General features: G+C 41.6%; 1 protein-coding gene and 1 long non-coding RNA gene across 6 annotated transcripts in view; one reads left to right on the forward strand and one right to left on the reverse strand.

Annotated features, from left to right (window-relative positions):
• The window catches only part of LOC117667504 (uroplakin-3b-like), a 36,121-nt gene extending 12,848 nt beyond the window's left edge, over window positions 1-23,273 (forward strand). Inside the window, exons 6-7 of one of the 4 annotated variants that reach the window (XR_015731620.1) lie at window positions 542-883; window positions 933-2,998. Coding sequence is in view for 3 of the 4 variants with exons in the window: in XM_087883424.1 (XP_087739550.1) it covers window positions 542-650 (109 nt within the window). In the remaining variant the exon portion in view is untranslated. Of the gene's footprint in view, window positions 1-541; window positions 2,999-22,030 lie in introns of those variants that run through there. The other 3 variants (XM_087883424.1, XM_034420909.3, XM_087883422.1) reach the window with 3 other exon arrangements.
• Window positions 11,026-26,502, reverse strand: LOC117667503 (uncharacterized). Of its 2 annotated transcripts, none has more exons than XR_004592057.3 (3): window positions 26,159-26,502; window positions 21,682-21,941; window positions 11,026-16,928 (listed from the first exon to the last, which is right to left on the reverse strand). It is a non-coding gene; the product is annotated as an uncharacterized LOC117667503 (long non-coding RNA). The 2 variants fall into 2 exon arrangements; XR_004592056.3 differs by having other exon boundaries at window positions 26,095-26,480.
• Window positions 26,503-26,894: the final 392 nt, after the last annotated feature.

Consider the following 26,894-nt stretch of genomic DNA (forward strand, 5'->3'; position numbering starts at 1 on the left):
AGCTTAGTACAGTGCGTGAGGCCAGCCAAATGTGGTTTACTTAAAACCACGTTTAACAAACATTTGGCTCAGCACAATAGACAAACTTGTCCATCTGGAAAGTCCTCCCAACCGTGAGGGAAAAGGTTCTTGCTGAATCTGGACTGAATGGAGTGGACCAACTCGTCTAGGAAATGATGAATTTAATTTAATTTAATTAATTCAATTTATATGCCGCCCCTCTCCTAAGATTTTCTATATTGTGGTGGAAGTTCTCCATAGTCTTTGGTAGGTCTTCCCCAAATTTGATACCTGAGATTCTACAAAGTGGGAACCTTCTGTACCGAAAGACAACATTTTTCTCTGAGGTGATAAGTTGTCCTTCAAATGGCTTCTCGAAACCTAAAGGCGCCGTGGGAAGGCTGCCATAAAACAGATGGGGAAATGTCAATGTTCTTCAACTAGTTGTCTATTAGGTAGGCTAACCCTATTATCTTGTGTAATTTCTAAGCCCTACATTGTATACTCATTTTCATTCTTTCTCTGCTTTTCTTTTCCACAGTTCCAACATTTGTGACAAACCGATGTCTGCCGATTTTGTGGGAATACAGGATCCAACCATAGTACGCTACACCACTCATCAAATGCATGATCGGTTGTCCATCAAGTAATGAGCTCCTACGTTGCTGAGGATTAGTCAGTATTTTCTTTCCTTTTCCTGCCTGCTTCCGGTTTCATTTATTAATTGCAAACTTCCAGTTGTGTTTTATGTTTGAAAAAGGGCTGCCACAGGGCTGAAATCTAAAATTTGTTACTACTGGTTCTGTGGGCGTCGCTTGGTGGTGGTGAGGGTAATGTAACTGGATGGGCGTGGCCAACTTTTTTTTTTTACTTTTAAAAAAATGCTTTTAAAAGCCTCTGACGATCAGGCAACTCAGCTGGGATCGTCAGAGGCTTTTAAAGGAATTTTTTTTCCTAAGAGGAAAAAAGAGGTTGCAAAAAAAAATGCTTTGATGATCGTGTGGCTCAGCTGGGCATGGTGGGGAAGTGGGTGCACAGGGATTTTTGCTACCGGTTCTCCAAACCACCCACCGCCATTGCTACCGGATCGGGCGATCTGGTCCGAACCGGGAGCATTTCACCCCCGATGCTGCCGTGATGATATGAGTTTGACACCCCTGGAGTAGATGATCAATGTTCTTTCAAAATTGTTTGCCTTCCTGGATTGAAAAATTGATTTGTAATGTGATAAATATATTGGAAATATTTCTTTTATCAATAGAGACATAAAATCTGTGAAAAAGGTTATCATTTGTGCCCATTTTCAAAAGATGTAGTCCTTAATGCAACTGCATAGTTCTTAATGGAACTGCATCTATATGGAGGGAAGTATGCAATGGGGTATCAAGATCATGTGAAGTGTTAGTACCATTTTATAACGCCTTGATAAAACCACTCTTGGAATATTGCATTGAGTTTTGGTCGCCACAATAAAAAAAAAGATGTTGAGACTCTAAAAAGAGTCTAAGGAAGAGTAATAAAGATTTAGGCAACTGGAGGCTAAAACATATGAAGAATAGTTGTGGGAATTGAATAAGGGTGACATGATAGCAGTGTTCCAATATCTAAGGGGTCGCCACAAAGAAGAGGGGGTCAACCTATTCTCCAAAGCACTTGGAGGTGGGACAAGAAGCAATGGATGGAAACTAATCAAGGAAAGATCCAACCTACAACTAAGGAGGAAATTCCTGACAGTTAGAATAATTAATCAGTGGAATGATCTGCCTCCAGAAATTGTGGGTTCTCCAACACTGCAAATTTTAAAGAAGAAATTAGACAATCATTTGTCTGAAATGGTATAGGGTTTCCCGCCTAAGCAGGGGCTTGGACTAGAAAACCGCCAAGGTCCCTTCAAACTCTGTTATTCTGTTAAGATACTTATTATATGAGTTTGCCTAACTTGTAAGCCATGGCATAATGGGAGTGGGAAAAGATGAGTTGGTTCTATGATTAACAGCTAAACATCATACAACCCTTTAAGCTCTTAGTTTAGCTGGCCCAATGCAATCATTTAAATAGTTTTATCTCTATCTATCAGGTAACACTAAACAATTATTCTTGCTTAAGGTGCCAAGAAGACCTACAAAATGCATTCTTTCTAGGCTATGTGTTCATATGCCAATCTATCTTTGATCGGTCATTGGTAGAGTCCCTTGATTTATTTGTATCTCAGGAAAAGAGGGGGACAATTGATATACTTATGATCAGCGGCCTCAAAATATTCTCATTGGTCTGTAGCAATAGCAATAGCACTTAGACTTACATATTGCTTCATAGTGTTTTAGAGCAGGGGTCTCCAACCTTGTTCCCTTTAAGACTTGTGGACTTCAAATCTCAGGATTTGAAGAACTCTGGGAGTTGAAGTCCACAAGTCTTAAAGGGAACAAGGTTGGAGACCCTTGCTTTAGAGCCCTCTCTAAGCGGTTTACAGAGTCAGCTTATTGCCCCCAACAATCTGGGTTCTCATGTTACCAACCTTGGAAGGATGGAAGGCTGAGTCAACCTTGAGCCAGTGAAGATCAAACTGCTGGCAATGGGTAAAGTCAGACTGCAATACTGTATTCTAACCACTGTGCCACCATAGCTCCAGTAATGAGAACATTCCATTTTGTTAACCAACTAGGACAACGGTGGGACAGCAGGATCACTAACATATTCTACAGACATAGCTGAAAAATCTTTGGAACGAAATACCAGTGTGTGCTACAATCCATGAAGACAAAAAATAAAAATGATGAAACCTGGGTCATGATGTCAGAATGTAAATCCTAGCTATAAAGGCAATACAAGATGGGATCCACCTCTAATTCCCATTACAATGTAATGTTATATTTATTCTGATGTTAAAAAAAAAACTTGAAGGGGTTTGTAATAGGATTTCTCTGTTTTAAATCATTTGTTTTCATAAAGCAAAATTATGAATATTATTAAGAGTAAAATTATATTCTTTCACAGCCAAGATATGATTGTGTTATTTTTATTGCATTTCCCAAAGGAGAATTTTTTTTATTGGATTTTTTAAAATTGGATCTCACAAGGAAATTAATTTTCTTAGTTGGAGACTCACAGCACTCAACACAGTGGTGAGATTCACCGGTTGTAATTACGCATAGTAATTAATGTTATTGTGAAAAGCTAAGAAGCCATTAAGAAAGTGTAGGAAGTTAGCACCCACCCCTCTCCTAGAAGAATGAAATATTTTAGGAAATATTAAAAAGGCAGAATATATTTCCCTGGATGAGAAATGGAGAAACATGTTTTAAAGACAAAGCAGCTTCCTGCCCCCCGACCTCTTTGTCAATGGGCCAGAGGCAGAAACCCAATCCACCCCGCCCTTTGTCAATGGACCATCATCTGCAACACAATAGGATCCATCTAGCAACAGAAACTCATCACATGGCACCTGGGAAGATTGCATCACCCCCCGCCCCCTGGGAGTCTGACAACCAATCAGGATACTCTTCCTGTGCCCCAGGAACAGAGAGGGCATAAAACCAAGGCACGCTCAGCATCTTGCCCCTTTTTCTGTTCAGGAACTCAAACCATGTGATCCTGTCCACCATTAAACCATCTTTCCAAGCATCTTTTTCCCCACTTTCTTCCAACAAAAGAATTCTGGCAATTAGTGTGCATCAAATGCAAATCCTATATACAGTGAAATAATACTTCAAGTTCTTTTCCACCTATTCCTCCTGCCCAAACTGGCTGGAGGTCCATTTCTTTGGGCAGAAGATCTGGTTTTCACCCATCTTTTGTTTTGGCCATGATCTCACATCTGGTTGCTTTCCTCTGCCTGCATAAGAATTTATTTCCACTAAGTGCTACAACTGTAGGAAGTTAGCACCCACCCCCCTCCTGGAAGAGTGAAATATTTTAGGAAATATGAAAAAGGCAGAATATTATATTTCCCTGGATGAGAAATATGAGAAGCATATTTTACAGACAAAGCAGCTCCCACCTTCCTGCCCCCCACCCTTTGTCAATGGGCCATTAAGGCCTGGGCCAGTCTATTCTACATAACAAAGATCTACCTCCTTCAGGCAGAGCATAGTAGGAATTGCCAAAGATAGGATTAACCCTCTACACAATAGCAGCAGAAACTCACCACATGTGACCTGGGAAGCACATGTGACCATCATCCAGCAAGGCCCCCACCCCCTGGGAGTCTGACAACCAATCAGGATACTCTTTCGGGGCCCCAAGAAATGCAGAGCCAGAGAGCATAAAAACCCGAGGATTTTCTGTATCTGCCCCTTTTCTGTTCAGGAACTCAAGCCATGTGATCCTGTCCACCATTAAACCATCTTTCCAAGCAGTCTCCATGTTTCCAGTGTCTGTTTTCCCCACTTGGAGCAGAACCCAGAAGGATGTTTCTTCCAACACAACGAAAGTGCAGTATTAGAAATTTAAATTTGTTCATGGTGAGAGTAGGGATTATCCTGGGATAATCAGCATATCTTATTTCCTACAAGAATGTAGGAAGGGTCATAATAGGAGTGCTTTCCTGAGTCAAGTGTTGCATTCAGTAAGTAGAGTTGCATGGTCTTGGAAGAGGTAGAATGAAACCAAAACTATATGTGCATTTATTTCCTTTGTGTTTGCATTATTTATAGTTATGAATAATTAATTGTTATTCATTATGTCTCCCTTCTATAGCATTAAAAATTGAGAAACAGCATCTCAAATGTGGAGGGAGAGAGGAAAGAAATGTGATTTGTTCATTTGTCTCCTGAGTTACACATATGGCTTCTTAAAATAGCCTACAGCACAATGATTAAATCCAGAATCTAAAATTATCCAGCTGGACCATCAGGATATTATAATATAGGTAGCCCTCGACTTATGACCACAACTGAGCCCAACATTTCTGTTGTTAAGTGAGACATTTGATAAGCGAGTTTTGCCCCGTTTTACGACCTTTCTTGCTACAGTTGTTAAATGAATCACTGCAGTTGGTAAGTTAGTAACCCGGCTATTAAGTGAATCTGGCTTCCCCATTGACTTTGCTTGTCAAAAGGTCACAAAAGGGGATCACATGACCTTGGGACACAGCAATGGTCATAATTATGAACCAGTTGCCAAGCATCTGAATTTTGATCACATGACCATGGGGATGATGCAAAGGTCATAACTATGAAAAATGGTCATAAGCAGTGGTGGGTTTCTACCGGTTCGCCCTGGTTCGCGCAAACTGGTAGTAGTGGTGGCGGGAGGCTCTGCCCACCCGCCCAGACATCATCATGGATGCTCTGCGCACACGCACAGTTGCAGTTCTGAACTGGTAGCGAAAGTAAGTGAAACCCACCACTGGTCGTAAGTCACTATTTTCAGTGCCGTTGTAACGGTCACTAAACAAACTGTTGTAAGTCGAGGACTACCTGTATGTTTATAGGACTGAGATTTTTATAACCGCCAATATGTCTCTTATGGATTTCATATTCCTTATGTTGTTGATTTTTTTAATGTGTTTTAATGACTGCAGTAATCATTTTATTTTAAAAATAACTGAATTGTCCCTAAAGCTAGCCTATAGTTATACATAAAACTATGCCCAACCCCCCAAAGGGGATAAAGTTATCCTCATTGTTCTGTCTACTGCTATTAGACTGTTTTAGAAAGTTTTGGATGCCAGGTTATCCTAGAAGTCCTTCATCCATGTTGCAGTCGACTCCTGCACTCACCAGTCAATGTGCAGTCCTGGTAACTTGTTATTGCCAAGTTTATCTAGACCAGCGTTTTTCAATCTCAATAACTTTAAATTGTGTGTGGACTTCAACTCCCAGAATTCAGTGTTTCTTAACTTTGGCAACTTTAAGAGAATTCTGGAAGTTGAAGTCCACACATTTTAGTAACTGAGTAACTGAGGTTGAAAAACACTGGTTTAGAAGAACAGAGGTCTACTCTAGAAGGACAGAGAATCAGTCTCAATAGAAAATCTGCATTACACTTTTTCCACAGGGTGCACCAGTAAGTCTGCAGGTGAAAATGTATATCCAATTTCCATCGATTCACCTTTAAACGCTTCTGAAGAAGATCAGTCCTTCCTACCATAAATGCTGTCCCCTTCTCTGCACATTTTTAATGGGAGTTTCCAGGAACTGAACTTGCTTCTTTCAGTTTTTTCTCAATAGGTTCTGCCTTGACAAGTCCAGCTTTTGTTTCAATCTTCTTTCTCTCTCAGCATTTGTTTTTCTACTTGTCTCCAGTTTCCTTTCTTGTTTTTTGTTGTTGTTGTTGTTGCAAATACTGATGTTCCCTTGGGCTTTTCTCCACAACTTCTCCAAGCCATCTCCAACCCATCTAGAAGCCTTCTCCAACCCATCTAGAAGATGGCAGAAAATTACACTGGTGTTAAATTTTGTGGTGCCTCGGCTCCCATACCTCATTCTGCCTTAATATAAATTCAATCAAGCCTTTGAAAAATCATGAGGAATTACAAAAGAACCAAGCAGTGATGCAGAAGTTCTTGGTCCCTTGGTCCATTTCATTCTTGCAGTCTTTCACACAACTGGCCAGAGGAATAGCAAAAGTACAGTACCAATAGGATTGAATTACAGGATTACAGAATAACATCGCAGGGTGAGGTTGGATATTAAAACTTTGCCTCCAGAAGTTATGAATGCTCCAACACTGGAAGTTTTTAAGAAGAAATTTGATAACCATTTGTTTGAAATGGTATAGGGCTTCCTGCCTGAGCAGGGGGTTCAAGACCTTCAAAGTCCCTTCCAACTTTGAATCTAGGTCATCAGTAACTTTTTTGGGGGGATCTGTCATAACTTCAACCGGTCACTAAGTGATGGATTGTAAATCAAGGATTACCTGTAATTACGATTAAGAGGTGGACTAGATTTGGTCCTGGTAATATATAAAACATGGGGGAGGAAGGATGCAGTCTTCATTTTGTGTGTCTGTGTATCTATGTGTGCCTTCAAGTTAGTGTTGTGACTCCTGGCAACTGCTTGTGGTTGGCCACTGCCTCCTTCTCAGGGTGAGAGAGAGAGTGACAGGTCCAAGGTCACCCAGTTGGCTTTGTACCTAAGTAGAGACTAGAACTCACAGTCTCCTAGGTTCTAGCCCTGTGCCTTTACTACTACACTGAACTGGCTCTTTTTATCACTACAGTCACCAGCTCAGTATTTCAAAGAGCAGTTCTATATTTACGATTAAAGGTATTGTCCACTTTCAACCTAAGAAGGAATGCAGACGGTTCTGTCTCTTTTTACTCTGAGAATCGGTGCTCTTGAAATGGCCAAAACTGGAGTTACACATTATGACAATACTTTAATTAAGTTATGTTCATTTACTACCGTGATGGCGAACCTATGGCACGCGTGCTACAGCTGGCGCACTCTGCGGGCACGCGAGCTGTCGCCCAGCTCAGCTTCACCACGCATGCGCACGCACCTCCCGCTGGCCAGATGATTTTTGGGATGCACGGGGGCAGAGCGCATGCAGGAGATGCATGCGCATGCTGAGGGGGTTGCATGCATGAGCTCAGGGGGGCAGGTACGCATACTCGGGGGGCAGGAGTCGTGCGCGCATGCACGGGGGTGCCTCCCCGCAGCCCGTTTTTGGGCCCAGGAGGCTGCAGGGAGGCCTGCTAGGCCAAAAATGGGGGATGGGTAGATTGCGCATGCAAAAATGGGGCGGGGGTAGCAGGGTGTCGCTTGTGCATTTGCATATGGGGGGTGGGGGGAGCATGGGGGTCATGCACGCATGTGCAGGGGGGCGCATTGCATTATGGGTGCCTGCACGCACGTGTGCTGATACACGCCACTGGCGTGCTTTCGGCACACAACGAGAAAAGGGTTAGCCATCACTGATTTACTATATACAAATGGATTTATCTTGATCACTATCCCCCATGCAGTTCCTATTAATGGCTGTTCAGGGAAGACCATCAGTAGATCAAAAATTGAGCAAACGAGAAGACAGCCTAGGCAGAAAATAGCTGCAGGGAACATTTTATTGTTATCCAGCCCAGACTAGCTATAATGCTATCCCTCACTGAATAAACCATTTATATTTTCATTGTTTGTTTTTTTTCCTCCTCCCTCCCCAATCCCTTTCCTTGGTTCTTCCATCTCTGAAATTGTAAGACAGATGGCAAGGGCCATATATTGGTTTTTGTAAGTTGCCCCATGAACCTCCTTTGTTTGAAAAGTGGGATAAAATACTTTTCCCACTCCTGTAGTTTTAAAGATGACCATGATGTAGTCCTTGCTGTCAGTCCCTTTCTATCTGTGAATTGACTTGCTAGCAAGTTGCAGCAGGGTTTTAGCTTTTGAGATACGATAATCTTAAAATTAGGGTTCTAGGATGGCCGGCCTTTAGAAATAGGAACAGCAGCTGGGCTACCCAGGAAGAGAGGGGAGAAAGACAAGAGAGAAAGAAAGGGAGAAGAGAGACGTCCTATCTTCCAGCACTCTGTTCAAAATTCAAAATTCTTCACTCTTAGGCATCCTTTCTGGAGTTTTACAAAAAAGATTTTGTGAACCACGTTATTGGTAATGGAAAAGGGGGAAGGAAATGAAAGGGTAGCAGAAAGAGATCGATGGCAACGTGTCAGCCAAAGAACAATTCATTGGGCTTTATCGTTTTTATTGTTTTGTGATTTTTATCATTGCTGTTAGCTGCCCAGAATTGTGTGCCACAAGTTCAGTGGCCATATTAACCTTCTAACTAAACAGTTAAAATTTTCATCCACCTTTCTGCTCATCGAGGGGATTTTAACCAATTGTGGAGCTGTGGTAGTACAGTGGTCTAAAGCACCCTGTTATTAAGACCAGCTGCCTGCAATTACTGCAGGTTCGAATCTCGCCAGGCTCAAGGTTGACTCAGCCTTCCATCCTTTCTAAGGTAGGTGAAGTGAGACCCAGATTGTGGGGGCAATAAGCTGACTTTGTATAAATATACAAAAGGATGAAGGCTATTGCTTAGCACATTGTAAGCCGCCCTGAGTCTCTGGAGAAGGGCGGCATATAAATCAATTTTTTTTTAAAAAAGTCCTTTGCTTACTTGAATATGTTGCCCTTCAGCTCGAAAACAGATGCTCCAGAATGGCTCTGACAGCACAGCTGCTCTTCTTAGCCCATGGAGGTCTTAAGGAACTACATCCAAAGCAACTGCAGTTCAAAGATGTTTTTAAATGGGCCTTCTATTACTTAATTACTTAGTATCTTTCAGCACTCTGCTTGAGTTCAGGAGCATAATGTCTGACGAGGGATTTAACTTTCCAAAGGACTTCTGTTCTCTCTTCTTCCTCTCATATCAGGTCTCTCTTGCCCCTAGAAATAAGCCAAGATCCAGCATTTCTCCAATCATGGGCTATTTAGAGGAGGAAGTCAATGCTTGTCCCAAAAGTGTTTTTCAGTGGTGAAAACCAATTTTTTTTTACTACCGGTTCTGTGGGCGTGGCTTGGTGGGCGTGGTGTGGCTTGGTGGGTGTGGCAGGAGAAGGATACTGCAAAATCTCCATTCCCACCTCTCTCCAGGGGAAGGATACTGCAAAATCTCCATTGCCACCCCACTCTGGGGCCAGCCAGAGGTGGCATTTGCCGGTTCTCTGAACTACTCAAAATTTCCACTACAGGTTCTCCAGAACTTGTCAGAACCTGCTGGATTTCACCCTTGGTGCTTTTTGAAAAGGCAGATGGACTTTGTTTTTCCTTGAAGACGTTTCACTTCTCATCCAAGAAGCTTCTTCAGTTCTGACTGAATGTGGAGAATGGAAGAATTTATATTCTTTGGAGTTAACTAGTCATTATTACTACAGCTCTCTTCTGAGAGTTGTTGAGACCACTTGGAGTTTTATTCATGCCCTCAGAATCACCTGAGTCCTGAGGGTCACCTGCATATGCAAATGGCTGTGGAATCTTCTTGGGAAGGTTCCACAGCCATTTGCACTGTCCAGGTGACCTTGGGGGCACAGATAAACCTCCAATTGGCTTCAATGACTCTCAGAAAGAGAACTAACAACCAGATGACTGCAAGGAATATAAATCCTTCCATTCTCCACCACTCAGTCAGAACTGAAGAAGCTTCTTGGGTGTGAAGCGAAACGTCTTCAAGGAAAAACAAAGTCCACCTGCCTTTTAAAAAAACACCTTTGGGACAACCATGACCTGGATGACTGAGACTCTCCATAAACAAATAAGAAGAGGCTTTCCCACCAAACCCACAATGTTACCATGGCCTTACCATGAACATGGTCCTTGCTTAAAATATTATTACTCACCCTCCTAAAACAATACCAAACTCTGGTGCAGGGAAATGGAAATACACCTGGATAAATGAATAAGGAGAATAACCTTTCTTTCCCATGATATAGTCAACAGGTATCTCTGGGAAGCCCAGGCAAGATAATAAGCTGCTCCTGCTGTTTTACAGGCCCTGGTATTCAGAGGCAATCTATTTTTCTTTGCTTCAGGCTGATTCAAGAATGCACTAAACTGTTTGGGAAGATACATGCAGACACAGGTCAGGTCTCCCAGTAGTAATACTAAAATAGTACTAGCATCTGCTCTGAAATCACCAAGCGGCAGGTAATGGACCATCAGAACGGCTAGTCCTTCAGCTGGAGGGTTGCATTTTTGTTACAGAATAAGGGAGGTGGCTCAGTGGCTAAGATGCTGAGCTTGTCGATCGAAAGGTCGGCAGTTCAGCAGTTCGAATCGCTAGTGCCGTATAACGGGGTAAATTCCCGTTACTGGTCCCAGCTTCTGCCAACCTAGCAGTTCGAAAGCAAGTAAAAAATGCAGGGACCATCTTTGGTGGGAAGGTAACAGCGTTCCTTGCGCCTTTGGCATTTAGTCATGCCGGCCACATGACCACGGAGACGTCTTCGGACAGCGCTGGCTCTTTGGCTTTGAAACGGAGATGAGCACCGCCCTCTACAGTCGGGAACAACTAACACATATGTGCAAGAGGAATCTTTACCTTTACCTTAAGGGAGGTTTGGTGAGAGGAAAGAACTGTAGGCTTGAGTAACTTTGTATTAGCACTTTATTTATAAATGTACATAACACGGCACGTAGGTAGACAGTTCTGGTCTTTAAAACAGCATCAGTTCCCTCAAGGGGACACAGTGTATTTTTAGAGATATTCAAGACCCCTTTCACTTCAACTTACATTTCTAACCTTTAGCTGGTGATTTTGTACACAATGAGGGTTTTTTTCCTCCCAAACCTCGATCCAAACAATTGATACGTTGCCATCTAGTATCTTCCAATTATTATAGATCTTTAAAACTCATTCAAGAAAACCTTTTCTAGTCACCATGTTGATAGATAAATAAATAGAGAGAAGCCCTTCTCTCCAGTTTGTTCAAATTGTGGTGGTGGCAGGGGAAACAAAAAACAGCAGACAGATATTAAGAAGGAAGCGTAGCTCCTGACCTTTGGTGACCAGAGTTATCCATGATTTGGATAAAGTTAGGGGAAATCAGGAGGTGGAGTTTGGGCATTCAATATCTATTTACCATTTGCCTTTTCATAACTTATTTTTTTGAACATAATGCTTTTGCAGAGCATTAATAATAAGCATATTGTGGATAAAGTCACATTAACATTGAGCCGATGGCCACCTGGACAAGGCTACATTGTTTTCTTGACAACAAAATTTTTCTTCCTTTTTTTAAAAAAAATTGTTTAGTCATTTCCTAGTCATCTCTTACCTAAGTTCTAACTAGGTCCAATTTATCAAATACAAAAGAGTTAGACTGGTTCCCATACCAAACAAAACAGGGAAAATCCTAAAAAGAGCTTCATAGTCATTATGGATAAGGCACTATCCATCTGGTATTATTTTTTAATAACCATGACCTGAAGGCAAGGCCCTAAAACGATTCAATAACATCATAAAATGACTTCTGGCAATTTTTGCTAATGCTGCTCAATAAGCACAGTGATTGGAAAATATGGTGGATAACAGATACAGTTGGAGAATTTGCTGAAAATTACCGTATATAAACAGGTTTCAGCACCTCTGTGATTCTGTAGTGAAAGGAATTTAAATCAGACATAAATATTAAGGGTTTATGTATCTGGAGCATTTCTATTGCATATTAGGGATCTCTAAGACCGTATTTCTCTCTTTTCTACAACTGCGTGACTTGAATGTATTTTGAACTGGAGATATTTTGTAAGTACAATCAGGTCTGAGAAATAATTTGACCTTGCTTTTTTGCTTTAATCTATAATGAACAGCTGCTCAGTATGACATCTTGTATGGGAAGTGTCTGCAAGTTAGTTTGTTTCAGGGGGGGGGGAAGCAACATATGAAATCAGACCGTGAATATAGATTTTTACTGATTCCTAAGGGCATAAAGTCACCAAGGGTACCAGCTTCTAGCAAACTTTTTCTGATTTCAAAAAGTTAAAGGGCATCACACTTGATGAGCTTTTGAACGGGTTCCATCCATGTATTTACTGGGAGAGGAGCTTGAATAAGAGTGTCTTTGGGCTCTAAGCATAGCACAAACACTTCTTAGCAACTTTTTTCCTCCATATCTACCTAACATTGCTGCCCTAGCAATTTATAGCTCCTTCCAGAGCAGTGTTCCTCAACCTTGGCAACTTTAAGATGTGTGGACTTCCACTCCCAGACTTTCCCAGTCAGCATACTGCAGGCACTGATCTATAGCCATCTATCTGTCTTTTCAGAAAAATAACAATAATCATATCGCTTCATATGACGGCTGGGTAATGCTCCTAGCCACTAGTGCAGAAATCAGTCTCACACACACCCCGTAAATAAGGCAGCTTGAAGTCATCCTTCAGTGCTGTGAAAATGCTCTGGCACGCTTCACTGCTCACCTCACCTCGTGCTGAGCAATACTTAGACGCATGCGCTGACGCAACTACGCATGCGTCTAAGTATTTGGGGGGGCTTATTTTCGGGGGGGGGGCTTATTATAGCACGTGCACTCAAAAGGTCAATTGGGCTTATTATCCAGACATCAGGGGTGAAATCCAGCAGGTTCTAACAGGTTCTGGAGAACTGGTAGCGGAAATTTTAAGCAGTTCGGAGAACCGGTAGCGGAAATTTTGACTAGTTTGGAGAACCGGCAAATACCACCTCTGGGTGGCCCCAGAGTGGGGTGGGAATGGAGATTTTGCAATATCCTTCCCCCAGGAGGGGAGGGAATGGAGATTTTACAGTATCCTTCCCCTGGAGTGGGGAGGGAATGGAGATTTTGCAATATCCTTCCCCTGCCACGCCCACCAAACCACACCCACAGAACCGGTAGGGAAAAATTTGGGATTTCATCCCTGCCGGACATGTCTTATTTTCGGGGAAACACGGTATCCTTTTTCTGAACTAAACAAGGTGGAACTCGCTCATTATCAATCACTTCCTCCTGCTCTGGCCTGCAACCTCTATTGTCAGCCAAAATTATTTTGAACATGGGTTTAGTGGAAGGCTAAACCAGTTTCTTGATATAACCTGATGGTCAGTGTTAGGTATAGAGGAGGAGATGAAAGAGCAGGGCATAAGGAGAGTTCCTTCTACTTCACTCGGTATCCCCCTCTTAGTTCTGTCACTGGTGAATCAGAATTTAGCAGGTGACTAAATCGGCTATTCCAAACGTCTGTTAAAGTCACCCTTTCCCATATTAGAAGAGTGATTCGTAGTTGTTTTTCAGCAGGCAAATCAAGCCGAGTGGGAAATGAAACTGGGGGACATTTATCAATTATAGAGAGTAAGGAAGATGACCTTTGCAAAAAATATGCAGAAACAATTACTGAGGAAAAAGGGGATAGAATATTTTTTTTAAATCCAGAAAGAGATAACATTTGGAAGTGGCTCAGGCAGACACCTCCCTAAATCACTGGGGGAGTATAAAAAGGGGGAGAAGACACAGACTTGCAAGAATCTGCTATTATAGCCAATCTCAATAAAGTAGTTTTACCTAATGGGGCGGACATAATCCCTTCCTTAACTTGGCAGCAGTAATAAAAGGCAGCTTAGTTTGCTGAACTCCTTATAGATCGACCACAAGCAAAATGTATGCCAACATATTTTTCAACTGGCTCAAGGACTGGTGGATAGCACTAATCTTGGCCATGAGCCCTTGACCTAGGGCAGAGGTCTGCAACCTTAAACACTCAAAGAGACCTGTTTCCCACAGAAAAGAAAACATCGGGAACCACAAAACCCTTCCTGTGCCTGACTATTTCTTGAGCAGCCACAAAACTAGCATATGTAGTTGAATTAAATGTTCTGTTTTCTTCTGAAACTTTTCTTTTCTTGGATTTATCCATGGTTGGCCTACCGGGGATTGAAAAGCTCAATAAATCGCGTGCCGGCGGGTGTCGCACATTGGTGGTTGTGACGCATATTTTGAGTGACAGGGAGCCACAGCAGAGGGGTGAAAGAGCCACATGCGGCTCCAGAGCCACAGGTTGCTGACCCCTTACCTAGGGGGAATAACTTCTTGGTGTTTTCAGATATGTAGATATGTATTTGTGTGAGCTCAGGCAAGAAATAAGTTAGAGAGAGAGCTCTGGCCCAAAGAATTTATGACACAAGTCATATAGAATTCACTGGCATCAACAATTTTAGAGTAGCTATCGAAAGTACATTCCTGCTAAGAGGTTTTTGCCCAGTTCTCAACTGAAGTGCACTCAACTCGAGTTGGCTGTATATTAAAATGAGGCGAGGCTTCCATCACACGGTTGTGCTACCATCGTGACCTTTTTTTTGACATGCATCTCCATAGACACACCTGGTCAATTTCACTTTTCCAGAAAGGCTGCCCATTAATTAAAAAAAACAAAGGGTCAACTTGTTACAAACAGCCATGGAAAGTTATGGGTGCAGTATTGCAAATATTGTGTACGCTAGTAAAACTTCATGATCTACTCAGAATCTATTGGACTTAAGCAGCAAATAATGTCCAATCCAATCCAATCCATCAATCAATCAAAAGAACCTTGCCAATTAGCTAATGATATTAAATCAGTGTTTCTCAACCTTGGTAGCTGGTAGATGTGTGGACTTCAACTCCCCAAATTCCCCATGCTGGCTATCCACACGTCTTCAAGCTGTCAACATTGAGAAACACTGTTCTAAACAGTACCATGTGACTTTTAGTAAAAAGGAGATGGCAAAGGGAACGAGATTATCTCATATAACCTTTCCCCAGAGGCAAGACAGTAACAGTAACAGAGTTGGGACCTTGGAGGTCATCTAGTCCAACCCCCTGCTCACGCAGGAGACCTATACTAGGGATTCGAACCACCGAACTGCCGACCTTTCTGATTGACAAGCTCAGCGTCTTAGCCACTGAGCCAACTAGCCAGGTTATTATAGGTCAGTGATGGCTAACCTTTTTACTATTGCGTGCCAAAAGTGGGGGAGCGTGGGGGGGGGTCGTGTGCATGCATGCCCACACCCATAATTCTATGTGTCCCACCCTCAACGTATGCATGCGCGACCCCCCGCGCTTCCCCCACTTTTGGCACGCAATGGCACAGTGGGCCCAGTAGGCCCGTTTTTTGCTCTCCCCAGGCTCCAGAGCCTCTCTAGGAGCCTAGGGAGAGCAAAAAATGTGCCTTCCCCACCCCCACAGGCCCTCCGGAGGCAGGAAACAGACTATTTCCCTACTTCCGGGTATGCGCCGGAACTGAGCCATGTGCCTACCGATATGGCTCCACGTGCCACAGGTGGCACGCATGCCATAGGTTCACCATCATGGTTATAGGTTATATAGACCTTTAGTCAAGTTTTGTGATGGATTTCCTTGTCATTAGAAATCAAATGGTTGGTTATCAGAGAGAAAGGCCTCCCTGGGGTGGCATCAATTTGGAAGTCCAGGGCATATCCTGGCCTTAAAACCTCCCTAATGTTCTGAAACAGAACAACAGTTGAGTAAATTGATGTTATAATTTAGCTCCGTTTTGTCATTTCATTCATGGCCTCTCTAGGAATGTCCAAAAGGTCCCCGTTTCTGCCCCCCCCCACCACCACCCCCTCCAATTCCACCTGAAAATGGTCAGGATGGACCTGAATGGAATGACTTGTCAGCCTGAAGCTCTCACAGAGAATTGACAGGCAGCAAAGGAGCTCTCTCCCTGTCAGTTGAGCCCAGAGAATGGCAGGCCTTACCTACTACCCAGGAACCAAAGCCTCCCATCACTCATTGTTGCTTTCTCCCGTTAAACAAAATAAATCATGGTGAATCCCTAACATTTTTGCTGGCCGTGGTGGCAAAGCATCACGGCCTTTAAACGTCACCGTGAGGCTAAGTGCAAGAGGCAGGATATGTGAAACTCTCTCCCCACCCCACCTTCTTAACAGCACAGAATGTCCACTGGAACTCCTGGCAGCAAAACATTACCACACCTAAGCAGGCTTCTCTCGTTGGAGGAGAGGCGATAACAGTCACAGGGATGTGCTGGGAAACATCGGAATGGCAATTGTCCAGCTGCGGTGTCAGGCAATCATTAGGGACCTGGACTTTCATCTGGAAACGTCCCAAGTTACAGATGTGCTTGTTTTCATTACGAACGGGGAAAGAAGGCTGTGCACTTTCTCCATTAATTCATTGCCATCTCCATTAAGCATACTTTGGGCTCGGCCCTTACTCAGAGGCTAAGATCTGGTATATCAGACCGGCACAAATGAAGCCTCCTAACAGTAAAGTGTAAACAATTAAGAAATAAGCCAAAGCTCTTTGGAGTTCTTGAAGAATTTCAGCTACCAGCCTTGTGAGCTTCTTCTTTCCAGACATGTCTCTTGGTACAGATACCTCCAAAGAGCTGTGGAGCTTGCGGCCTTCAGGTGTCCGTGGCAGGAGGGCTGGGGGATGGATTTTGAGATCACAAGAAGCCAGAGACTATGCTTTGCCTTCACTCAGTTTCCATTGTCTCTGCAGTGGGATCTTCCTGCATACATACAGGGGAAAAAAATGATGTTTTATTTCAGCCCTTCTCTGTCTTCTCCAGAATGGTGAGCAGACAATATAGAAGAATAAGTGAGAGAATATGATTCCCTTCTTTTTTTAAAAAAAATAACAACTTCCAACTTTCTCAATATTTTTCATGATATAAAGAAATTGACTGTTTTTTAAAAAAAACAAATATGAGTATCTGATAAAAGAGAAAGCTGATATATCAGTCCATTTATAGGTTTTCTACAATCTGAAATAAGTGAAAGCAATCCATGTTACTGTTAAAAAGCTCCTCTCTCCTGTAAGAACATTAAGCTCATCATCTAAGCTTAGCTGCATTGCAAAGACTGGGAAAATCTGGATCTCTTATTTAAACCGAACTAAATTCCATTGTCTATTTCCACAACAAAGATAGCTCTGCCATCCAGAAATTTAGCCTCCAGAGATTCTCCCTCTGACTTCCACATATGAGGGACGGCTGACATCAACCTTAACTGTTTACTAAGAATGCATGACCCCTTGTTTCAGAGATATGATTACCAGATTCCTCAACACCGTCAACAATGGCAGACTATCTAATGTACTAGAAAAGTTGTTAAAAATTCAGGGAGCTATCCAGAGATGTGTCTGCTTTTAAAATAGCCTATGTTGAACTGTATAGCACAGTCAAACACAAGGAGTTGACCACAGAAAATGTTTGGTGACATTTTATAACATTTGCCAAATTTCAACTCCACGAGAAGCTTGTGTCCCAGATTTTGGATGTGTTCTGTAACTGTAAAAAAAACCCCTTGCCCTATGATGCATCATTTTAGGTTACGGATATGAGAGTTTTAGTGGGCATATAGACTGCTAGGTTTATATATCATCATAATCGATACGGTTGATGCAATAAAAGCATTAACATATACAATTCAGTGATGAAATTCAGCCGGATCTATCCGGATCACGCGATCCAGTAAGGCCGGCGGCGGGAGGCTCCGCCCACCCGCCCGGACATCATCATGTCCCATTTTTTACCCTTTGTGTATGCGCAGAAGGTTCTGCATATGTGTGGAGGAGGCGCGCGCAAGCGTAGCATACATGTGCACACCCACTTTTGCGATCCGGTAGCAAAGGTAAGTGCATTTCATCCCTGATACAATTCATAAAACAAATTGCAAAACAATGAACTTATATTAACCACAGACTATGCCAATCCATGATCATCCAAAGGTTATCCAAAAAATTCAGTTTAAACCAATTTACAGGGAGTTGTCAGGATGGGTGCCAATCTGGTCTCTGGGGGTGGGGGTAGACACTATTTCACAATACAGGAGCGAAACATCCTAGCACTCACAAAATTGGGAAATTATCCAAGAAGAATGTACTTGATGGGTTAATTCTACCGGATGATTCCTTTGAAGAAAAAGCAATTTCATATTTTAGCAGCACCAAAAAGCTTATTTATAAATTGTGACATTTAATTTAAATTATCTCTCTGTATTATTACTACTTTGGGCCTGGCCCTACCTACTTTTGGAACTTATCCTCTAGGGCTCAAATTCCAAATCTAGTCCCAAGTTAAAAAAAAAAAAAAGCTGCACAGATGTACAATTATCTCCATCTTTTTTAATATAAAAGTTGTTTGGTTGTGCTTCCTCTTATTACAACTTTTTCACCGGAATGTGGCTGATTATGAAGCCTGTTTTGAGTAACAAGTTGATTTTATATTTAAAAGGGGGTGGGGTGGGGATCAACTACAGTTTGGTTCTTTATTTTTGAAACCTTTAGGAGAATTTTAGGTTTTCCTTTGAAATCATTTTTGCACTTCAAAGTATAGCCTAATTAAGTATACATATAGCCACTTTGGAAATGTCCACTTTCTTTGTTGAGGCCTCAGATACAAACTTTTATAAGATAGTTGGATGACACTAGCAATCCGGTATATAAATTTTAGAGAGATAATGCACAGTTTGCCTGTCACAACTATATTTAAACGTGTTATGTCTTGAATGCCAGCAAAACATCCTTTTCATACTATTTACCATGTTGCACAATCAAGCATTTGGTTGGTCTTTGAGTTGTTCTACCTGTTTTCCCGAAAATAAGACATCCCCTGATAATAAACCAAATCGGGCTTTTGAGCACATGCGCTAAAATAAGCCTCCCCCTGAAAATAAGCCCTCCCCAAAAATATTTAAATGCAGAGCTGGAAATCAGGTAAGACGGCAAAAGGAGCCCCATCTTGCTCCACATGCCCCAAATAATAAGACCTCCCCAAAAATAAGGCCAAGCACTTATTCTGGGGTTCAAAAAAATATAAGACAGGGTTATTTTCGGGGAAACACACGTAATGAAATGACTGCCCTAATTCAGATTTGAAGTTTTCTTTTTCTTAAAGCTATTGTGAATACAGTATCTTCTTTTTTATGCTTTATTCATTACAATGCTTTTATTTAAGCTTGCATATCTAGTACCCAAGCCCACTTCCTTCTTTCTATAGATGGTATATAAAAGCAATAATATAGAGAATATATTCTCCATAATATAGAGAATTAGAGATATTGCTTTAAGTCATCAGGATGCACAAACAACTTATGCTGCTCCATCTTTTTTTTTAAACAGCACTTTTTTTAAAAAAAGGATCCATGTCCATGTCCAGTTTAAAGAAATCTAAAGTAAAGATGGAAATAGTCAGAAAGGCATGGAGCACAAAAACAGGACACTCTGGATTACTCTGTTATATATTTATCCATTTATTTACTTTTAAAACCTGCATTCTCTTCTTTAAAACAAACCATTCCCAGGATTGCTTAAAGCACAGTAAGTAAAAAAAAATAAATAAGATTAGTTGTTGAAAATGAAACTGAGAAAGCATAAACAGCAGGCACTGAGTAAAAGTTTCACTGCAGGATAGAAATGTAAGATATGATATCAATATATTAAAAATGTTTAATAGAACAAAAATACCTTTATTCTGTTTGATACATTAGGAGAATGATCTGAAAGCGATGGAATGAAATTTATCAAAGACAAGTGAAAGGTGGTAGCTTTGTTTTTCATTTAAGGAACAAAAATCAGATGCACAGGTATACAAGGCTTGGCTGATAATGAGACTTGTCAAAACCAGAATCGATTGCAAACTGAATGTGAGCCAGCAATATGAGGCAGTTGCCAAAAAGAAAAAAAGAAAGGTAAATACAATTGGAGACGGCATCAACAGAAATATAATTTCTAAACATCAGAAATAGAATTGCTTTGAACAAACAACCCCCACACACCTTGAGAACTCCAGTTCTGGGCAGTCTACTTTAAAAAAAAAAATCAGAGAAATCAGAACAGGTTTGGGGTAAGGGCAATGAGAACGATCTGGAAAAGATGTTCTCTCAAGAGAAATTGCCAGAACTGCTGGGTATGCCTGGCTGTGAAAAAAGATAGCTAGATCTGTACAGCTCTGGACTGTAAGCCATCCAGAGTCACTTTATTGGGGAGATGAGTGGCATATAAATTTAATAAATAAATACAATAAAAATAGATGGGTATATGCTAGCAATCTTCACGCATCTGGAAGGATGTCACCTGGAAGGTCAAGACCTGTTTTTCATCATTCCAGTACAAAATAGTGGATTTAAGTTACAAGAAGATTATGGTGCAATACTAGACAAAAAAAAATCAAAATATCAGAGCAGTTTTGACCATGGAAACTACAATCAAGATAGGTAGTGGGATCCCTTTTATTAAAAGTGTTCTACTGAAGATGACCAACGTGGATTCTTGCACGAGTAGGTGGTTGGACTTGATGCCCTGCCTGGATCAATATTTCTCAACCTTGCCAACTTGACAATATGTGGATTTCAACTCGGCATGCTCGCTGGGGAATTCTGGGACTTGAAGGCTACACATCTTTAAGATGCCGAGATTGAGAAACATTGCAAGATTACTCCTTCCAACCACAGGATTCCAGAGGTTCATTCCAGAGCCAAGTAGCCACCACTGAAAAGGCCATTCCTAGATTGCACACTTTTATTTTTATCTCCATTAGTCAGCATTTTTAATGTGCATCTTTGTTTTTATTCATTGTAAATATCAGCATTCAATTGCACATAAAATCTAGCAAACTCTAAGTAATAATAATCACATGTAATTAGCAGGTACAAAAATTAGGCACAAAATCTATCTGGGGCTTCAGGATAGTGGCTTTCCTGATGGTGCCCCAACCATACCATTCTGGGAAGCTTCTACATTCATCTATTTGGAGACTGTGGGTCCTTCTTCTCCAGCCTACCATTGCACTGCTCCTTTAAAAAGTTAAATAAGAATAAGCACAAAGAAATAGCAAATGTTTACATATACTGCACTGCCAACATACCTTCCTTTCAATTACACGGGGTCAGGTTACGGCATAATTGGTATGAGAACAGGCATGCTGCTTCTGACAATGGTCCATTTAGTCCGCTAGGAAAGCCCACAACCAGGAAATTAAGGTGATGTCCCTTTCTCACAGTTGCTTCCTAGCAAACTATCTAAAAATACACAGCTTCTGGACAGGAAGGATCCATCTGGATTGTAGATGCCTCCTTTCATTTTCCTTTAAGCTTGGTTCTGCCCACGTAACTGAGATAATAGGAAAGATGAATTTGCAAGCCTCAGAATCTCGTAAGGCCCTTTGACCTGCACAAATTGGACAAGCAAAAATAATATACAGAACCTCCAAAAGAGGAAGCCCGACAAGAGGTCTTGAATGACCGTTCGAGCCTTTCGCTTACCTTTGCTTGCTCCTGAACTTTGGCGACTTACATCCAAAGATCTTCTCCTTCAGATCCCGTGTTTGGAAAACCGGAGGTGCCCTCCCATCTCAGCTGTTTCCAAACCTTCCCTGTGCAATTAAGCAGGATGCCGTCCTCGGCTGGCTGCAAATGATCCGCTCTGCTGTGCAACAATGGGGCTGGGTGACTGGTTCAGGGAGGGAGCCAAACAAAAGGTGGTGGATCTGAGCAACGGGATGCGATTGTGTAGCTCGCAGATTCTGAGGGTGGGAAAAAAAAGAGGTGGTGATTTACTGGCTTCTGCTGAATGCTGCTTCTTTCATCTGCCATTCCCCCATTCTCTTTCCAGAAGAGCTACTGCTTTTGCTGCTGTTGCTTGGAGACTCTGCTACAGTACTGCCTGCCCGATGCACCTCCTCGCCTATATTCTAGACTCCAGAGTGATCGATGCCCTAAAGAGAAAGGGCTGCCTGCTTTAACAAATGCTACAGCTTTATGTCAGACTGCTGGTTTGGTGAGATGATAATCTGAAGCCTGGATCAGGAGAGGGCCGATAATGCACTGACTGAGTAGTTCGCTGATCCCGTGGCTTTCTTCTAATCTCCCCTAAACACCACAGGCAGCAGTAGCAGCCCTTGCTAAGATCTAGGTAGAGGCACAGCTTCCATCATTATCGTTTCAAGGTTCACCTGTCTGCAAACATGCATATTTTTCAGCACATTTATTGACTTCATCCATTTTAAGGCAACCGCAAATATGTTTACAAGTGGAAAAGTTGTGAGGCTTTGGAAAGGGAAGGTGAGGGCAACCAATCAGAACCGGGCACAGCTGGCTTCTAAACAACCAGCCAATCAGAAGGCTAGAAGGAGAGCTTTCTTGTATATTATTTTTTATTTCCCCGAGGCACGCTCTGGTTAAAGGCAGCACAAGAGAGAAGACATCAGTCATATAATTAAAACATGTGGAAATGACTTTTTAAAAATGAGGTGCAGCAGGGCCAAATTAGAATAAAGGCCCTTAAGCAAAGATATTTTGTTTAAACCTGGTAAAGAATAATATTATGAACATGATGATGTGCCTTGACTGAAGCTTTTCTTAATTATTTCTGGTTTTAAAGAAAAAAGCTCTCTGGAAATTCTGGAAGAAAGTTCCCCCTGAGCTCTGGTTGGTACCACCCTGTTGGCACGCTGAAGCAGGGGTCTCCAACCTTGGCAACTTTAATTCTGGAGGACTTCACCTCCCAGAATTCCCCAGCCAATTCTGGGAGTTGAAATCCGCCATCTTAAAGTTGCCAAGATTGGAGACCCCTGCTCTGAAGAGCCATAAAGACCAGGCTGTTCTCCCAGGTTCTGGGCTAACATGATTTCTGCCCCTTTTGTCAATGGCTAGCGAGATCTTCTGGGGTTTGCTGGGTTCACAGTTTTCTTTCCTTTTTTTGTCCAAGTTTGATTTTGTTGTTCTTTATCTTTATTATATGGCTTTTATATTGTTTTGGTGTATTGTGAGCTGCCCAGGGCTGTTTAGAGTCGGGCAGCATCAAATGGAATGACATAATAAATAAATAATAAGTGTCTTATTATACACTCAAATGATCTTCGCACATAAGCAGCACAGATTTCTCACTGCTACTTTTTTCAAAACATTTCAGGCATAATTACAGAGGGAGACACGCACGATCCAACAATTATTCACAGATTTCTTGTCCTAATGAGAAAGTACATAATTCAATGCCCCTGGGGGGATAGGTAGTATATAAATAAATATTATTGTTTCAAAACTCCGAGACATAGGTCATTCACCTGCAAATGTTGTTTGTCCTATTATGCATCCTCTGATGTTTCTTCTGGTACTGTCTTTGCAGTAACTTCTGATGCTTTCTATCATCATTAAAACCTTCCTTTTCCAACAAGCCGGGCTGGCCTAATTCTTTTTAAATGTTTTTTAATTGTTTGGTTTATTGTTTTAATTAATGGGGCCAAATTTATATATATATATTTAACTGTATTTTAATATTTGTATTTGATGTTTTTATTTGGCTGTTCACCGCCCTGAGTCCTCGGGGAGAGGGGCGGTATACAAATTCAAAAATAAAATAAAAATAAATTTATTTCCCATAAGAAATAAACATTTCAATGGGTAAACCGTAGAGTGACAGAATGCACTTTTTGTACCTTCTGGATTGTACATAAAAAAAAGTAAAGTAATGATCTCTGCTTTCCAGATCTCATGAGTTTAAATTAGCGGAGCACCAAAACCAGAGGTTAAATGCTCCCGGTTCGGACCAGATCGCCCGATCCGGTAGCGATGGCAGCGGGTGGTTCGGAGAACCGGTAGCAAAAATCCCTGCGCCCCCCCCATGCCCAGCTGAGCCACGCGGTCATCAGAGGCTGTTTTTTTAATTTTTAAAAGCATTTTTCTACAACCTCTTCGGCCAAAAAAATGCTCTTAACAGTAAAAAAAACAGCCTCTGATGATCGCGCGGCTCAGCTGGGATCGTCAGAGCCTTTTAAAAGCATTTTTTCTACAACCTCTTCAGCCAAAGAGGCTGTAGGGGAAAAAATGTCTTTAAAAGCTTCTGGCGATCCCAGCTGAGTTATCTGATCGTCAGAGGCTTCTAAAAGTATTTTTTCTGCAACCTCTTCGGCCGAAAAGGTTGTAGAAAAAATGCTTTTAAAAGGAAAAAAAAAAGGTTTGCCACACCCACCCAGTCACATTACACCCCCACCAAGCCCTACACAGAACTGGTAGTAACAAATTTTAGATTTCACCCCTGACCAAAACTACCTAAATTTGGTCATTGGGTAAAAAAAAATTTGATTACTTCAGCCATGGACTTACACAGTGAAAATAGATGTTCTCACTTACTGGAAATGCTTGCAAACATTCTTACTCTAGATGGTCCAACGCTGGAAGTTTTAAAGAAGAGATTGGACAACCATTTGTTTGAAATGGTATTGGGTTTCCTGCCTGAGCAGGGGGTTGGATTAGAAGACCTCCAAGGTCTCTCCCAACTCTGTTATTCTGTAGATTTTCTATACGGACCAAAATATGTCCCACCCACTACCAACTCTATGATTTAGAAACATGAACCTTGTGGAATAAACTCTGTAACCAGGGTATATAAGACAACAGAATTCACTTGCAGAAGGTGCTCTTTCACCCCAGGATTGCTGTTTTACTGGATGTTATCAAGATAATATCCATTTGTTGTGCTGCAGTGCCACCTCTATGGTGGCCAAGGCTGAAATTGCAGCTTCTCAGTCCAGTCACGGTTCAGCTGTTGGCAGCTGGATTTTGAATTAATTTCCAGTTTATAAGTGGTCTTCAAGAGCAGACTCAATATATTGCAGAAACACATCTGGTGGCTAAATCAACTGTTACCAAAAATACACACTTTCTCATTGCCCAGTAGTTGTACTACATTAAAAGCATGAAATCTTTACAGATGATTCATCAGTACAAATAATTCTTGCTAGATTGCCTGTGAAAAGAGCAGGCATAACAGGCAGTACACAGAAATCAATCATACAGAGAACCAGTTTGATGTAGTGGTTAAGGAGCTGGGCTAGAACCAGTAGATTTTATTTATTTCTTTATCAAATGTATTTGCCATCCATCTCGTGGTTCAAGGCAACTCTGAGTGGCTTGAATCACAAAACTCCCTTAGGTATAAAAACTGGGTGGGTGACTTTGGGACATTCACTCCTTCTCAGTCCAGCCCGTTTCAAAGGGTGGTTGTCATTGTTGCAAGGAAAATGGAGGCAAAAGTATTAGATATGTTCACTTCCTTGAGTTATATACAAAAAAAAAGTATAAAATAAATAATAATACAGTAACATTTGCCATGTCACAGAGACTTCTAATGGGTCAATGAACAGCTGTATTCAAGCAACACATTTAAAGCCGTTGCTGAATTAACCTATTATCTGGGCCATGAATCACAAGCTAATTAAACAAGCTAGACATGCACCACATATCAATGTGCTGATACACAATTTAAGAGAGGGATGTGTGATTTTTTTTTAATGCAAGGGCTGCGTTTTGGCTTGGCATGCCACGACCTTATAAGAGTAAGGAAAAAGGAGTAATCTTTGATATCAAAATTTTGTTTTTATAAGCACTTCCCTGTATTTATCTGCAAACTCCGCCTGTTGTAAAAAAAAAAAAGCAGCTTTGAAATGTAGGGAGGCAATTTATAAGAATGCATTTTTGTGCTATATTTGAGGATTTTTAATTATTTGGTTTGCCTGAGATCTTGAAATGGGGAGAGGGGGTTGGATGCAGGGTCTTTAACCGCTTGCTGTTTACCTAGGTCAGCGATTCTCAAACACTGGATGCCAGGAGCAATATATCTATCTACTGAGAATCAGCGCAGCAGGCAGCATAAATTACACAAAGAGGTAAATATCTTACATCTATTGCTTTCCAACCCAGCTGGAAGCATGCAGGTGGTCACTTATATTGCAAAACACGTTACCCAGGCAGTCTCTGGGGGGGGAATCGCTGCGTTAGATGATCAGAACCTCCATTTTCAAAGGCATTCTACCCGTCGCAACTCCCCGATGCTATCGCCTTTCCGTCCTGCGTAGCGATTTCTCCTCTTGTAACTCCATAGAAAATAATCTCCCGCTTGATGAGATGAACCGCGTTTCTGCCTAGTGGGAATCATCTGGTTTTTTTTTTCATTTCTATGCAACCAATCTGGATCTGCAAACAAATCCCCTTTGAAATAAACCGACAGCAAACAGCACTGATGATGTTACCTACTATACAGTGGTACAATAGTATTCACTACTGTATAGTGCAGGGGTCCCCAAACTTGGCAGCTTTAAGACTTGTGGACTTCAACTCCCAGAATTCTCCAGCCAGCTATGCTGGCTGGAGAATTCTGGGAGTTGAAGTCCACAAGTCTTAAAGCTGCCAAGTTTGAAGTCCTGTGATATAGTGAAATATTAATGCAATATCAGGGGTTTTCAATTCAATTGTACAGAATGTGAAGGATGTGTGCTGGTGTTTTATTTTTATAGTTATAATGTACACTGAAGATGGCATTTAACTTCGTTGTACGAGGTGCAACGACAATAAACTAACTTAACCTAGTTTACGTCTCCCAAGAAAACAAGCAAGTACAGAGAGCAGCAAGGAGCCCTCATTTCCAACCCTTGAGCTGCAAATATTCTCCTTCGTTGGTGCCCTTTGAAATAAGCAGGTGA

This window comes from Pantherophis guttatus, chromosome 1 (assembly GCF_059756535.1).
Source record: "Pantherophis guttatus breed Tessera chromosome 1, ASM5975653v1, whole genome shotgun sequence".
In the NCBI taxonomy this organism is placed as follows: domain Eukaryota; kingdom Metazoa; phylum Chordata; class Lepidosauria; order Squamata; family Colubridae; genus Pantherophis; species Pantherophis guttatus.